The sequence below is a fragment of the Pezoporus wallicus genome, unplaced genomic scaffold (assembly GCF_028554395.1).
Source record: "Pezoporus wallicus isolate ANWC-B61680 ecotype Strahan unplaced genomic scaffold, APGP_CSIRO_Pwel_v1 contig_3486, whole genome shotgun sequence".
NCBI classification, from domain to species: domain Eukaryota; kingdom Metazoa; phylum Chordata; class Aves; order Psittaciformes; family Psittacidae; genus Pezoporus; species Pezoporus wallicus.
In genome coordinates, this window is record NW_026642292.1 from 4,057,552 (window position 1) to 4,072,921 (window position 15,370).

Sequence of the window (15,370 nt, forward strand, 5' to 3'; positions counted from 1 at the left end):
TTCCTACAGCAGGTCTGATATAACACATCACAATTTGAGTTCTGAGTGACCATTAAACCAGTGATTCAAAAGTCTCTGAGTGCATCAGGATGAAGTAGAACCATTTGGGTCCAAAAAAGACAGCCTTGCTCAGATATAGCAAGAGCCATATTCCCTGTTTTTTTAGTTTCTCAGATACTTTTTCATCCACTCTGTCATTAGCCACAGGTAAAAGTTGCCTTACCTGGGTAGACAGGTCGGCACATCAAGGAGTGAAGAGTATGCTATGCTTTGTCTACCTACCCCGAAGAGATCAACAGGTCCTTCCTCCCTCTGGTCACGCATGAAGATTATCTGGCTGCCTTTGTAGGTTAGGAGCCCCACCTGAGCTGGCCAAGTTCAGGTCAGATATTCGGTCACTGCAGTAAATCAGGGTTGATCTGGCTGAGTTAACACGAGTTCATAATAATAATGCAGGGGGGATGCACTGGCAAATAGCAGCTCCCTTGCTCTCCACCCCAGCAAACCCAGAAGTAATTCAGTCCCGATTAGGGATGCTTGTTCAATATTCAAAATGTAAAACATGGAGGTTGCTGAACCAGCACTTTGAAAAGTTAATTAAATGCCAGGTTTCTTTTTAGCAGCTACTCCATCACTCGCTGATTGCTTTGGCCATTTTGCAATGAAGTTTCATCTCTATGCACTGAGAATAAATATTCTCCCCTCCCTTTAAGTCAGAGTGCCATGACAAAGAATACATGGGGCTCTCCCCTACCAAATGCACTGTCCCAGGACACACCAAGATACAAGAGAAGTTGCTTCACTGCCTTGCACTGCTCCTTTCAAAGCACTTTCAAGAGATGGTACAGGACTCTCCTCATCTGCTCTCTGTTCTAGTGTTATGGTCCTCATCTAGCTCTCCTGTGAATGATCTACTCTTCTAAGAGCAACAAGCCGAGCACAGAGGATGTCTAGCTATGAGAAGAAGCAAGCCTCTTGTCTCCACTGCTTTCCCTGGAGCTTGCAGTCTGTGAGAAGATAAAAACTACCTTGAAACAGTGATGTGAGCCCAATAATATCCCCTGCTATAATCAGAACTGCAGCTGTGTAGGTGACATCTGCATCTAGGCTTTCAGCTGTATCTGCTCCCTTCTGTTCACCAGAAGAAACAGAAGAGCAATGGAGCAGGGGAATTTAGGGAAGAGCTCTTCGAATGAAGAGCAACCGTCCAGCTCCATCCTTCTCAATGTTAGTGCAAAGCACTTTTTGTGAACCCCGATACTATGGAGAAAGAAAAGGATCGTTTTAGAGAGCCTACCACAAGCTGTCACCAGAATTCAGAATCTGAGAAGACAGAGATGGAAAGATGATGCAAGATTTATCCTATTTTATTCCTCCCTTCTGCCTTCACAGAACTGCTTCACACACCTGTCTTCAGAGCCTTGCCCTCACTGAGCCCAAACATCCCAAACTTGCACAGTGAGATGATTTCCTGGAGGTTCCATCTAACCTTTTCTTAGCTTGTTTCCATTACTTTTGATAATTGTCTATCCCCAAATAACACTCTATTCCTCAGTACTCACACTCCTCACATCTCTGCTCATCTCCTGTCCCAAGGCATGACTGAAACACTCCACATGTTTGAACTTCCCAGGAGAGGGAAGGTCACTCCTGCTATCCCTGTAAGCAATTTGTTTCTTTTTTCTGAGCTCCTTGTCATGACAGATATCCAGGTGGCCCACAGGGAAGGCAGTCATGCGTTAGTCCTAGAGGCAGAGACTACTTCTCTTGCGTTCTGAGACATGAGCTTTCCCAACTTCTCCTCATTAGGTTATTATGAAATAACTGCACTATATGGAAAAAAAGAGTAATTTGGGGAACAAATTCATAAACCAGGAGGGCAGAATAGTACTGACCCCTTTAAACCCATAGCCCCAGTGTTAGGATGCTCTCCTGTCAAACAAGAGAGTTCCCTCCTCTCTCTAGGGCAAGCTAAAGCTCCACGGTCAGCCTTGCCAGGAGAACACCCTATTCCCTATGCCACAGGATCCAAAGATGGCAGTGGGTGATGGAAGTCTCTCATGCTGACAGTGCTGTGGTTTATACAGAGCATTTAAATGCCAACAGCACTGGAGCAAGAGCAAGAAATTACTGTTCTGTTTTGGTGAGACATCTGCTTCCAGTCACCTGTACTAGATACGTTTGTTAATACACAGAATCATAGAATAGTTAGGGTGGAAAGGACCTTAAGATCATCTACTTAAGATCAACCCCTCTGCCATGGGCAGGGACACCTCACACTAAACCATGTCACCCAAGACTCTGTCCAACCTGGCCTTGAACACTGCCACAGATGGAGCATTCACAACTTCCCTGGGCAACCCATTCCAGTGCCTCACCACCCTAACAGGAAAGAATTTCTTCCTTATATCCAATCTAAACTTCCCCTGTTTAAGTTTTAATCTGTTACCCCTTGTCCTATCCCTACAGTCCCTAATGAAGAGTCCCTCCCCAGCATCCCTATAGGCCCCCTTCAGATACTGGAAGGCTGCTATGAGGTCTCCACGCAGCCTTCTCTTCTCCAGGCTGAACAGCCCCAACTTTCTCAGCCTATCTTCATATGGGAGGTGCTTTCCAGTGCCCTGATCATCCTCATGGCCCCTCTGGACTTGTTCCAACAGTTCCATGTCCTTTTTATGTTGAGGACACCAGAACTGCACACAATACTCCATGTGAGGTCTCACAAGAGCAGAGTAGAGGGGCAGGATCACCTCCTTCGACCTGCTGGTCACGCTCCTTTTGATGCAGCACAGGTTACGGTTGGCTTTCTGGGCTGCGAGCGCACACTCAAGCCAGCTCACGTTAAGTTTGATTTGGAATAGCATTAGTTGATGAAACTGGTATTTCAAACCAGTTGATAAGCTCACAGGTAGAGAACTTTCCTGTAAATATAGCATGAGACTTCCAGAGTTCAGGAAGGGATTGCATGTTTTGCACTCTCTGTGACCTTAATGATTGAGCTGTTAGGTAAAGAAGATACCAATTGGCCTACTATTTCCTTTCTTTTTTTTTATAAGACTTCCTTTCATTTTGTTTGATGGCAAATTACTTTTTCATTCTTTGTTTCAGATTGGGAAAAAAAAAATCACAAAATATTTTTGTTTGTTCCTGACTAATCTTTTGCCTTTTTGGCCCAATTGCATTACCTAAATTTACCTAACAAAGTGGCCTTGAGACAAAAGACAAGCTTTACCTTGTGTCCTAAGGTTAAGAATCTTCAAGGCACTAGGGAAGTCTGCAAAAGGTGTCCTACCTCCAACCCTGTCCATTCCATAATATTCTATCAATGTATCTATAAATCCTATACACAGAGATACTATTCCTGCAGAACCAGTCACCTGCTTGCCTCTGCTCTCCAGGTGCTATGGGAAGCCCTGCAGGCATTCCTCAGGAAGTTACAGCATTGCTTTAAGCATCCTGGAGACTGTTTCCCGAGAACCGTCTCGTCTCAGCTTACCAATGCCAATGGCAACATGTTGAGACCAACATTTCAACCTTCAGGAATATTAGACCTGGGTACACAGCACCCTTTTCACTCACCTCTTGGGCACAGCTTTCTAGTGGTGAGTGAAGGCAGGCATGGAAAAAAACAGACCGTAAACTCAAGCCAGCATAAACAGATTTCCTTCTCTTTTCTTATGTTCTCAGCAACAAGAAGTGCACTGTCCTAGCTTGTCTGCTCCAGCAGGAGGGACAGCCCATGGAGGGCAGCAACAAGTGCCTATAAAATCAGCACTCCAGTAAGGGCAAACAAAACAACTCTGGGAGCAGAGCTCAGAAATGTATTCAATCTGATGTATTATATATCAGCCACCCCCAATTTTTGTGAAACAGTGATACCTCTGTTTCTTTTATTTCCTCTGATAAGCCCATTGCATCTGGAAGGCCAAAGAATATGGACTGGCCCCATCACCTGGACAGTTCCATTTGAATTCCGTTTCACTGCGAGGTTGTCCATGCTCTCAAACATAACCAAAATATTCCCTCCGGCTTTGGCCAGCTGCTGACCCCCTGTTTCAGGATGTTGAATAGCTGAGAAACTGGGCAGAAGACAATAACAGACCCCATGCAACCCCATGTTTTGTAACTCCTAGCACAGAATACCTATTTCTCTCCTACCTGTGTCCCCTGAGGCAGAGGATCTAGATCCGATCTCACTCAGTTCTGGACAGCAGGAATCCTCTCTTCACATTAATGAGAAGGGGTTAAATCTCAAACCCAAGGCTTTGCCCCCCCCCCCCCCCCCCCCCCCCCCCAATGCTCAGCTGAGCTGTCTTGGAGCTGCCTCCAACTTCTAAGCTGAAGGGTGAAAGGCAGTTCTAATGTAGACATCATTTCTGTTAAACTGTTTCTTTCTCATTTAATGGACTACCACGGAGATCTAAATGGAGATAAAGTAGCAGGGCTCAGAGAACAGCCAGGATGCTATCTTTATGCAGCATGACAATGTGAAGTGGTTAATTAGACACCGTTAACCTATTTTAGCAGGGGACATAACTGGGATGAATGGGGGGAAATGTCCTTGAAATCTTTTAATGTCCAGAGCTCATGAGAGCTCTACACACGCTTGAATCGTGCACGGAGCCACAGCCGGGTGCCAGAAGGCTAGCGCGCAAGAGGTTCTCTCCCGCACACCCAGGGAGGTGTAAGTGCGGCCAACGCAGCTAGGAGTAAAGAAGGCAGTTACGGGGGCTTAAGAGGAACACTGAGGCGGCTGGACAGGCGTGTCCGAGCTAGCGTGGCGGGGCGGCAGCCGAGGCCGAGAGTGGGCTGGGAGCTAGGGCAGCCTCTCGCCAGGCCCGGCTGCCCCTGCCCGGACGGGGAGCGCTGCGCTGGTGCCGCTTCGTTCTCGCCGGCCCTCCCGCCCCGCCACCGCGGGGGCCGCTGCTGCCGAGCCAGCGCTGCTCGGGGTCCCGAGACGGCCGCCCTCCCCGGCAGCCGCCCGCCGACGCCGCCGCATCGCCGGGCAGCGGCCGCCCTCTGCCGAGCCTTGGCGGCGTGGCGCCAGGCCCGGGCTCCCCGCGGAGGCTGCGGTCCTCCGTCCCCCGGAGCCTGGAAGAAGCCGAGCGCTGAAGCGGCTACGTGACTTCGTAAGCGGTCACACGTGCGAACGGCGGGGGGTGCGGCTGCCCCCGGGATGGTGGGACCCACAGCGGGAGCCGCGCGTCGAGATCCGCGGGAGTTCTCGGTACTTCACAGGGCCCTGGCAGCGGGGGGAAGGATTTCATCTGCCTGCGTGTTAGCGTATTTCCTGGCATGTCTCAACCGCTTCTCTTTATGAATCACGTGGAACCAGAAAGCTTCAAGCTGCCCCCCTGCTAAAAGAATTAAATGGAAAAAAGGGGAACGTCCTGATGCATAGAGATACATTTTGTTTTGAGGGAGCGGGGCAATCAAATGGAGATAGATCACTGGCCAGCATTCTGCCTCTGCACTTCCATCCAAAACCGTTCCCACCTCAGTGCCCAACAGCGGGCTCAGCCCACAGAGAGGCATGAAGCCTTTTGCCTCCAGGGCATAGACTGTGATTCAGGTCTAGGCCTGAAGGAGGATGGGGGAAAAAAAGATTAAAAAGGACACTGTAGTCTCTTGCTCAAGTATTTTTTTAGTGCCCATCACCACAGTGAGTGGGTGGTGAGCTACGAGTCACATCTTGTTCAACAGCGTAAGATACAACTAAGTTACACATCCAATGCGATGCACAAGTGCTAACTGATCAGTTCTCCCAGCTCTCCAAGTGCGGGTCATGGTCACTGCTTGTTTGCAGAGGCACAGGGAGAGAAAAACATTCCTCAAAGCTGTACGTAAAACAGAACTGTAGTCCATGCTGGAAAGCACTACCACAAGGTTTTCTTCTCAGCTATTCCACCACACCTTCCTTGGGGCTCCAATCAGTTGTTTCATTTTCCACCCCCTCTCCCTGCACTGTGGCAGCCTGGAAAAGCCAGATTTGCCTTGATTAAATCGGGATGTTCAATCTTCACATCTCCTAAAACAAGGGCAAGTTTTGCCATTGATTTCAGCAGAGCAAGGACTACTATAAACCTTTATTTCTGTCGCAGGATGTCACCTCACACTCACCCACTTCCCAAGCCCTGGGGCACACAGCCTTCTGTATCTCCACAACAGTTTTGGGCAGACATACATTTTTTTAAACTAATGGTCCCATCATATGCTTTCTGCCCCTCACAGAATCCCTGGGCTGCCTGGACCACATGTTGAACACACTGCCCTAGAACATGGCACTGGAGTGAGCAGGATGCAGTGATGAGCAAGCATGCTCTGGGGGAAGGGATCTGACAGACACCGTGCTAGCTGGCTCCAGCTAAAATGGGCTTGTGAGGCACCAATCAGTCTCTAGCAGAAGTGTTGTTTCTCCTCGTGTCCTAATACATGGGCTTGCTTAACAGGAACAACAAAGGAGGAGAGCTCTGGCAAGCAAGACTTCAGGAACTGGCACAAAAGAACAAGCTGACAGAGTTCACAGGGTCACTGAACCTCAGCCTACTCACTGCATCATCCTGTACCAGATGTTCCCAGGGTTCCCCCACTCGCTCACCAGTAGACAGCTGACCAGCAGAGCTGCTCAGAGCTCCCACTGAAAAAACACCACCACTCAATACAAATTCCTGCTGTGTGGGAAAACAGTGCTGCAGTTTCTAGAGGTATCCACCACACATCTTCGGTCCCTGAGAACAGGGGCTCCTAATCACGCAATCATGTCTTCAGTCTCCAGTAAGCACCAGGGCCAACTCTCACACCAAATGGCTCTTGAGATTACAGAAGCATTTCAGTTTCCATTTAAGGGGAAAGCACACTTCTCTGATCCTCATGGTTATGTGGAAGAACTGACTGCTGAAGGAGACAGACCTCGAGTGCACGGGAAAAGTATCTAAGGTTGGTTGTTTTTTTCCAATCCCACAATAGAGGCTGGGGGATGAAGGGACTGATAGTACCACTGAAGAGAAGGACTTGGGGGTGCTGGTGGATGAAAGATTGTGCATGAGTTGGCAGTGTGTGCTCATAGCCCAGAGGACCAGCCGTATCCTGGGCTGCATTCAAAGGAGTGTGGCCAGCAGGTTGAGAAAGGTGATTCTGCCCCCCTGCTCTGGTGAGGCCCCACCTGGAGTACAGCATCCAGATCTGGAGTCCTCAGAACAGGAAAGACATGGACCTTTTGGAGCAGCTCCAGAGGAGGGCCACAAAAATGATCAGAGGGATGGAGCACTTCTCCTTTGAGGAGAGGCTGAGAGAGTTGGGATTGTTCAGCCTGGGGAAGAGAAGACTCTGGGGAGACTTTATTGTGGCCTTTCAGTACTTAGAAGGGGCCTATAAGAAAGATAGGGAGAGACTTTTTAGCAGGGTTAAAAAGAGGGGAGATTCAGGCTGGACATGAGGAAGAAATTCTTTACAGTGAGGGTGGTAAAATACTGGAACAGGTTGCTTGTGAAGACATTGAATGGAGACATTCATGGCCAGGCTGTGGTTCCGAGCAACCTGATCCAGTTGAAGAAGTCCCTACTCATTGCAGGGAGGTTGGACTAGATGACCTTTGAAGGTCCCTTCCAACCCAAACTATTCCATGATTCTATGATAACAGAGAACAAACTCATGATTCTGAAGTACCAGGCCAAAGACCTTTTACTTGTGGTTGGCTTCACTGAAAACATTTAAATGAAAAACACTAGAAAGAAGGAGGTGTTTATTACTGAACAGCACCTTGTGCTGCCATCTGAGAGCTTCTGAAAGAAGATATTTTAAGAACCTGGATTAAGGACTTCACAATAGTAGAGGGGTTATATGGGAAGGGGGACTGGGGGATGGGGAAATAGGGCCAAGCAAGTAGATCAGGTCATCTTAGGTCTCTTTCCACAGGTAAACTGCATTAAGCTAGACTTCACAGCCAATTTAGAGGTGACCTACAAAGGCCAGACAAGTTTTTAGCTGTGGCTTTGACAGATACAAAGGGGTTGCAAAGTTGCATGTGTTCTTCAAGAGACTTTTTCTTTTTTAAATAAGAAATATTTGGGACAGCAAGGATCATATCTCCCCCGAATTTGCTGATAAATTCCTTGGAAATGGGGAGAACTAAGGAACAAAGATGTTTTTTTTCTCCATCATAAAAATCAAAGAGACTTTACCCTGTGCACAATCTGCCACCTCAGCAGCTTACATAGATTATCAAAAATGTCACGCTACTGTTCCATTTTTGTCCTGCAGGCTTCATTTTCTAACGGAGCAAGAGGCTACAGCCCTACCAGTTCTTCCATTGCCGAGTCTTTCAGGAAAAAGAAGTCAAAGAAAACTCCAGCAGCAGAGAATAAACAAACAAAAATTTAGCATGAAAAAAAAAAGGCAAGAAAAAAAGCAGAAACCCCAGCTCTTTTACCAGGCTCCTCTGGGCACTGCAAAGACACTGGAATGGACACAACTCTAGCATCTTCCCTTTGCAGGAAACCCTGCAAGTCACACTAAGGAGGATTAAAAGGAAAAAAAATCCCCCGTCACAGCCATGGTACTGTGGGATTCTCAGGTGACTCTTCTGTCTTTTAGGGACTTTCCTTCTCCTGCCAGTTATCTTTACTGAGTCTAAACAGAAACACCAAGGAGAGCTCACCCTAGCAATGACACAGAGGGACAAGAGCCTGTTAGCATTCCTGGAACATCCAGCCTATTAAATAAAAAAAAAAAAAAAAAAAAGGAAAAAAGAAAAGGTGGGGGGAGAGAGAGGAAAAATCCACCCTGGGCCTGCACATTGCAGCTCACCACCATCTTGATGTCCTTGATGCGTGCCGATGGCATGGAGGCGGCTGGCACCAGATCAGCCCAAGAGAAGGAATGAGAGGCCAACGGAGATTTATGTGAGGAGAGTGAGATGGACAAGGTAAAATTGTCAGGAGGAGTTGTTAGAAAGTAAAATATATTGTGACAATTCCACTCCTGCCGTTCATCAATAAACTGACAGATCATTTAGTGTCAATTAGGAGTGATAGATGGACAAGTCCCCATGATCCTGGGCCAAAATTAATGGCTGGGAGGGAGAGGGTGATTGAAAATGACGGCTGACATTGAGAGGAAAGTCCTGAAGGTCCCCAAGGGGCCATTACTTGCCTCATTCCCTTGCAGATCAATGCAGGGACAAACCCAAAAACAGACACTTCAAGACAAAACTTAATCAGACTTCCTTTTCTTTCTTCTCCATCTAAGTTGTGCCCCCTCACTTGGCAGCCTTGATCCTTTGTGCCTATGTTCTTCCCATCACTAAGGACATCCATAGATGTCCTCAGTGAGGCTGCTGTCTTCCCTACAGTGAAGAGCCTGGCTCTGCCCCTAACATGGCAGTGTCACAGGGAAGCCCAGCCTGAGATTTAACTCAACACCGCTGGACTGGGAGTAGAGGACAGAAACAATGACAAAAGCTTCCCCTACCATGTCAGACAGAGAAACTCGTGAGCACTTTACTACTCCCACTTGCAAAACAGGGATGGCTAGAGGTTCTATAAACCAGGCACTCTCAAGGGTCATTTCATATAGCTACAACAAAGGATAGTTTAAACCCATATTTTTGAAACAGGAGGTTTTTAACTTTACTTACCTCTAGAGACCTTGAATCATAAAACTGCTTAATCTCTTAAATAACTTTCCTCCATCTCGAGGGTGCAGTCTCACCATTGCCCACCCTCCAGAGCCCTAAATGATACCTACATGGAGACTGGGTTACCCTGCTCTGAAGGTCACCCCAACCACATTCACTTCCTTCCTACAGGCCCTTAATATTTGTCTTCTTGTTAAATGCATTCCTGAATACCATACCACCACTTCTGTCCCAAAATCTTCAGCATGGTCATTTTTCTAAATAAGTCTTGATCATAATTGATTCGGAGAAAACTCCAGGAACATGGAGTTTTGAACTCCCTTGTCTCATTACAACTCTGTATGACCTACCAGTCAGAAAGGAGAAATTTCAGTTGTAGCTGGAGCACTTGTTGCTAAACTGCCACAATCCCTGTAGAGAAAGGAGGTACACATGCAGGCAGTGGGACTTCCTACTGAAAGCAGCACTTGCATTTGCTTGTAGGGCCACCTGAAATAAGCTGTATTTATTCCACACCAATCCTAGCTGCTGCCTGCAGAACTGTATGAATTTTAAGGGGCTGACTGCAAGACCAAAGGGGTAAAGGACCCAAGTGAACTGGAAGTGTCCTGAGAAGGAAAGAAATAAAGACACTAATAGGGAAGAAAATGGCAGTAATGCTACAGAGAAAGTCAGATAGATAAGATCAGCAGAGGCTGGAATTAAATGGATCCTGGAAGTACCTCTCCTTTGTCAAATCCTTACCAGTAGGCAAAACTTTTTCCTTTCCTGGCAGGTGCTTTGTATTTCTTCTTTCTGACACGTGAGATAACCTGACAATAAACCTCTGCTTTGCTTGTCACAAGTGTCAAAACTGATGACATTAAGAACATCAGCACAGCGTCCAGAATGGCACTTGGGCTCCATCCAGTGGTTAGAGAACTGCTTCTGTAGCAAACCCAGCTGTAATTACTATTATTTCTATAATCTCATCAGGGTACCAGGCCCCAAGTGGCTGTCTAGGTTCTTGGCTGGTCCCCTTTCCTCTAATACTGGGGCTGGAATATTGCTGGGACTACCTCTTTTCATACAGACTGATTCTCCTCTTTGAATACAAATTTAAATAAATACAGTAGAGTCCAGTGCAGAGGGCCCCACCAGTAAGGGAAAACAACTTCTGTCACTATTCTGCACCATTTATTTGCTGATTGCAGAGGACCAGTCTGAGGGTTTGCTCAGACACTTCCTGCAGCCCTCTTCATTATCCAGATTTACAAAATGGGACTCCTAGCAATGACAGCTATTCTACAGAGGTACCAGAAGAGCAAAGTAATCTTTCCATGCTCAACTTCTGAAAACTTATCACTAAAGGCAGCATTTTATTAATTTTCTGGAATGTAAATACCTGACACTTGCAAGTGCTATGGGAACTCATGATAAAATAGTGCATCTTACTTGCACACCATTTGTGCAATTTAATTTCAAAACTAACTGCAGGTTGGAAAACTTTAAGGGCACTTCTCCTCTTCCTGTCTTGCAACAGTCCGAGAAAGCAGTAGTCTGATGGAAGGAACCAGCAAGATGGTGAGAGTATTTGCAGGATTACCTAGGTATGACAAGAGCTGGGCAGGGAAGGGACTAAGAAGGAGCAGCAAAGATTGAAAAACAGAAAAACAGGTTGCAAATTAAATTTTACTCTAATATGTGCCAAATGGAAACAAAAAGAACATTTTCAAATGATGTCACATTGGTAAGACTCTGAACTAGAAATATAGTATAAAATAGTTTAAGTATCTGTAGCCTCTCTGCACAGCGTAAGGAATAGAATTTACAATTTTTACATTGTCCATTTTGAAAAAAGAAATGACTTAAAGCAGTACAATTCCCAAGTGTAGGCTCAGTTACACTGGCATAAAACTTCTTATACCTACATCAGATACACCAATAGAAGCATGTTATTCTAACTACATCTACAATTAGTGAAATTGAAGCAAGTTAACTTGATGGGCTTCCAAGCTGAGTCAAACTGGTTGAAAAGCTGTGGGGAGACAGAGCCTGAGAAAACAGAAACAACAAAGCTACAGCAACATTGGTATGACATCAGCCGATGACTCAGACTTTTCACATGAAGGCTTTACTCCGGGATATGTCACAAAGACAGCCTTACAGGCCAGCATCTCACTTTTATAAAGGAGACAAGGAGAGAGATCACCCTGGGGAGAATACACAGCTGAAGGAAAGAAAAGACAGGGGAACTAGTTGTACAAAATCCTTGTACCTCACATGACCAAAGGAAGTCAGAACAAACCTCTCCTTCATAAAATCTATTCAATAAAAGTCCTTAACACAAATTAAAACTAGTACTGCCAGATACAACATGGGTATCATATGCATGACTGAGCAAGGGGCAAATCTTCAACTCATGTATCATTGTGCAGGGTCTCACAGATAGAAAGGTCTGCAGCCTTCTATTTCCTGTTCTGCTTCTTCAACTGAATTGAATCCAACCTCACAGGAGCATTTACTCCATACACCTGCTGTATCTGTAAACCATGCAACTGGGACAGTGGACAAGCACCACTGATAGCTACTGCTCTAAATATATCACATGAGGTTCATATCAAACAATGGAAAACATCTCAAAGTAGCACATGTCACACTGCTGTTGCATTAGGAACCTGCACACTGTCCTCCAGGGCACATCAGGCACTGCCCTCCAGGCCCTTAATAACCGTATTACCTCCAATCCAGACCTTCACCTAGCCAACAATTACAACAATTATTTTTCCTAAACAATGTCATTCACCCTTGTTCTCTGCTGTCACATTTCCATAAAGCTTCTGCTTGCTCCTGCAAAGAACCAGGATCACTGGTGGCATTTTTATTATAACCCTGAGGTGGGCGCATCTTTGCAATGGTAACTTCTAGCTTCAGCCAGCCTATGCAAAGTAATACCATTATCAGAGTTAAGCTAAAGAGGAGCAGAAGGAGTTCAGATCGAGACCTTAATTCCTTTACTCCAGTCTTCGCATTTTCAGCCGATTTATTCTTCAGAGACAGAATGATAATTTTCCCAGAAAGGTACTGTTTTCCAGAAAGGCTGCCCCAGAATATAGAACACCCTTCTCACCCCCTCTGGATGTCCTCTCCCATTCTCAGGGTTCCAGGAAAGAAAATACAAATTTTTTCCATAAATCAGTGCCTCCAAAGTATATGTCAGGCATATACACTCTTATTATAGGCCTTAATGTACACAAGCAATCTCACACCACTCTGTCACTGAGCCCTTCAGCTCTGCGAATAAGAAATACAACACCAGCACAACTTTATAGCTTGAAAAATAGCAAATAGTTTGAAACCAAGTCATCTCCCAGTCTGAACTGTCCTTCAGTTTTCACACCCATTCTATTACCACATACATATATTTCCTTTCCCTTAGGTGTCCTTCATAAGCACCAGGATTCTCAATCTACACTCTACAATTTGTACACTTTTTTCTTCCTATCTCTTATCGTTGACCATTTCCATCCATTTCCATTATACCATAACCCCATACACACACAAACATCGACAAATTTCACCTTTACTGTCAAGGCTGATCATTGAATCCTGAACTGTTCATTGCATTCTTGTCAGTGGGGCACTGTCATGTGTCACTCTCCTGGAAAGGGCACAACCAGTCAAATCCCCCCTCCCCGCTCCTACATTTAACATGCTTATTATGTTCTTGACTCCTTTCAGTTACTATACCGGGTAAGGAATACACTGCCTCTGGCAGACAGTGACATGTACGCAGTGACCCAGCCAGGCCAATTTATAAAGAGCATTAGCCAGCAGAACCAAGAAAGAGCAGTACCTCAAACGGTCTGAAGGAGAGACACATGCCACCTACAACATCCAGAAAAACTGTTCCAATGCCTGTAACAGCAAATCCCAACTAGTGATGTTCACTTAATCCTTGCCTAAGCCCCTCTTAGTAAGGAAAAACATGAGGACTTACTTGGTAGTTGCCAGTACAGCATCATCTGCCCAGCCTCCTTGCCGGCGTGGGGGTTTAGGTGGTGGACCCTTTAAAAGAGAGAAGAGACACATCAGAGCCAGCTCCAGTGTAGGCAAAGTGAAGCCGACTGAGACACCAGGTCCACATATATTAATGTAAAACTTTACCAAATAATGGCTGGAGAGGTAGTGTTTAAAATGCTGTCTATTCATAAAATAAAAGGAAGACAAGTATTACAGAACAGGGGTGTAGGTGTCCAGGTAAACAGAAGATATACTACTCTAATCAGTATCTTGACAAGTTTCTCATCTATGTATCTTTAACTTGTCCAGAACACACAGTACAGCAGCAGACTGATCCACAGATGAGGTGTTCTACTGGCTAAATATGGCTACTAAGAACTGCTGCCCACATTTCAGTGGGAGGTATCACGTTACACCTTTCCTAGGGTCAGCACATTTTAGACATCTTTAATTTAGACTGGGAATTGTTCCTAAAAAGTGTCTGCTTTTGTCCACTGCCTAGAAGAAGAGGATAGCTGAAGTGCAGATACAGCCAGCCATACCAAATACCTCTAAGCTAGTTGAGAGGAAACCCAGCACTGCCACCACTGAAATGCTAAAGGGGAAGTTCATCTGGAGCTTAAAGGCACTCCCTGCTATTATCTTGCATTGTCTCGTGTGACACTCTGCCGTGTGGCAAGCCTGGGGGTTACGATGGGAATTTTCAAAGAACAGGGCTATGAATTCCCACCGTGTGGGAGCAGCCTATTCCTTCTGCAGTTCTGGGCTCTGTTCCTCCTGCCTGAAGCACCTCATCCAGCAGTGCCTTCAGTGCTTTGCACAACAGGCAGTGGTGAAAGGAGGCATGGTGAATCCAATGGATGAATTTCTGTTTATACAGCTCCCAGTTGTGGTGCCCATTGTGGCAAGATGGGTTGCAGGGGCGTGTGAAGGGAGCATCATGGGAAAGGATGATGCGTAAAAGATGTCCCGAAACAGAGAAAAAATGATAACTGAAAAGGAGTCTAAGTTGGAGCAATGATGGGGGGACAGTGGCTCCCACAGCTTTTATTAAGGGAATGAACTGGGTCACTCCTGAGGATTTTTGACTTGACAGACAGGACCTTGCATGTATGGTGGGGTCAACCCTGAGACAAAGCCAAATTACCCCTTGCCACAAATGAGGAAGGAGTTGAGCTAACCCCTGATGGTAGGGGTCTCCCGTGTTTATTTCTTGAAGCAGAAGCATTGTTTGCAAGTGTGGGAAATGAAGAGACCCTGCCAGGGGCAGCCACTGCCTGCTGCAGGGACGGGGCATGACCCTGCATAGCTCCCTGACAGGAGCAAAAATAGTCATCCTCCAAAAATAAACAGGGAGCAGGAATGAGGCAGGAGCTGCAGTCCCAAAATACCAGCTTTCTTCAGCAAAGGGAGCACAGGAGGGCAGAGGGACAGGCAGGGAGCGTGAAACACAGGAAACAGCCTCCTTATATGGGCTCATCCGCAGGGGACAGAGCTCAGTCGACTGGAATGACCATGTCACAGAATGTGAAGACTTCAGGGGCCCAATTGAATGGAGTTTTCTGATCTTTAAATGATTCCCCCAGATTCTTAAGATGCCAAACCAGAGAAGAGACTACAGTGCCAAAAAAGGAGTATTTTGAATTCAGTTCATCTGGACACACCCAGAGCCCAGGAAAAGGCGGAAAAACACACCACATATGGGCATGCATGCCCACATAAACATCCCTATTC

The 15,370-nt window shown here is 46.1% G+C and overlaps 1 protein-coding gene across 2 annotated transcripts in view; it reads right to left on the reverse strand.

The window, feature by feature from the left end:
- Positions 1 to 15,370, reverse strand: part of IFT43 (intraflagellar transport 43) — a 46,510-nt gene that overhangs the window by 16,039 nt on the left and 15,101 nt on the right. For both annotated transcript variants that reach the window (XM_057428540.1, XM_057428539.1), the window contains one exon: positions 13,614 to 13,681. In XM_057428540.1, coding sequence (XP_057284523.1) covers positions 13,614 to 13,681 — 68 coding nt within the window. The remainder of the gene's footprint in view (positions 1 to 13,613; positions 13,682 to 15,370) is intronic.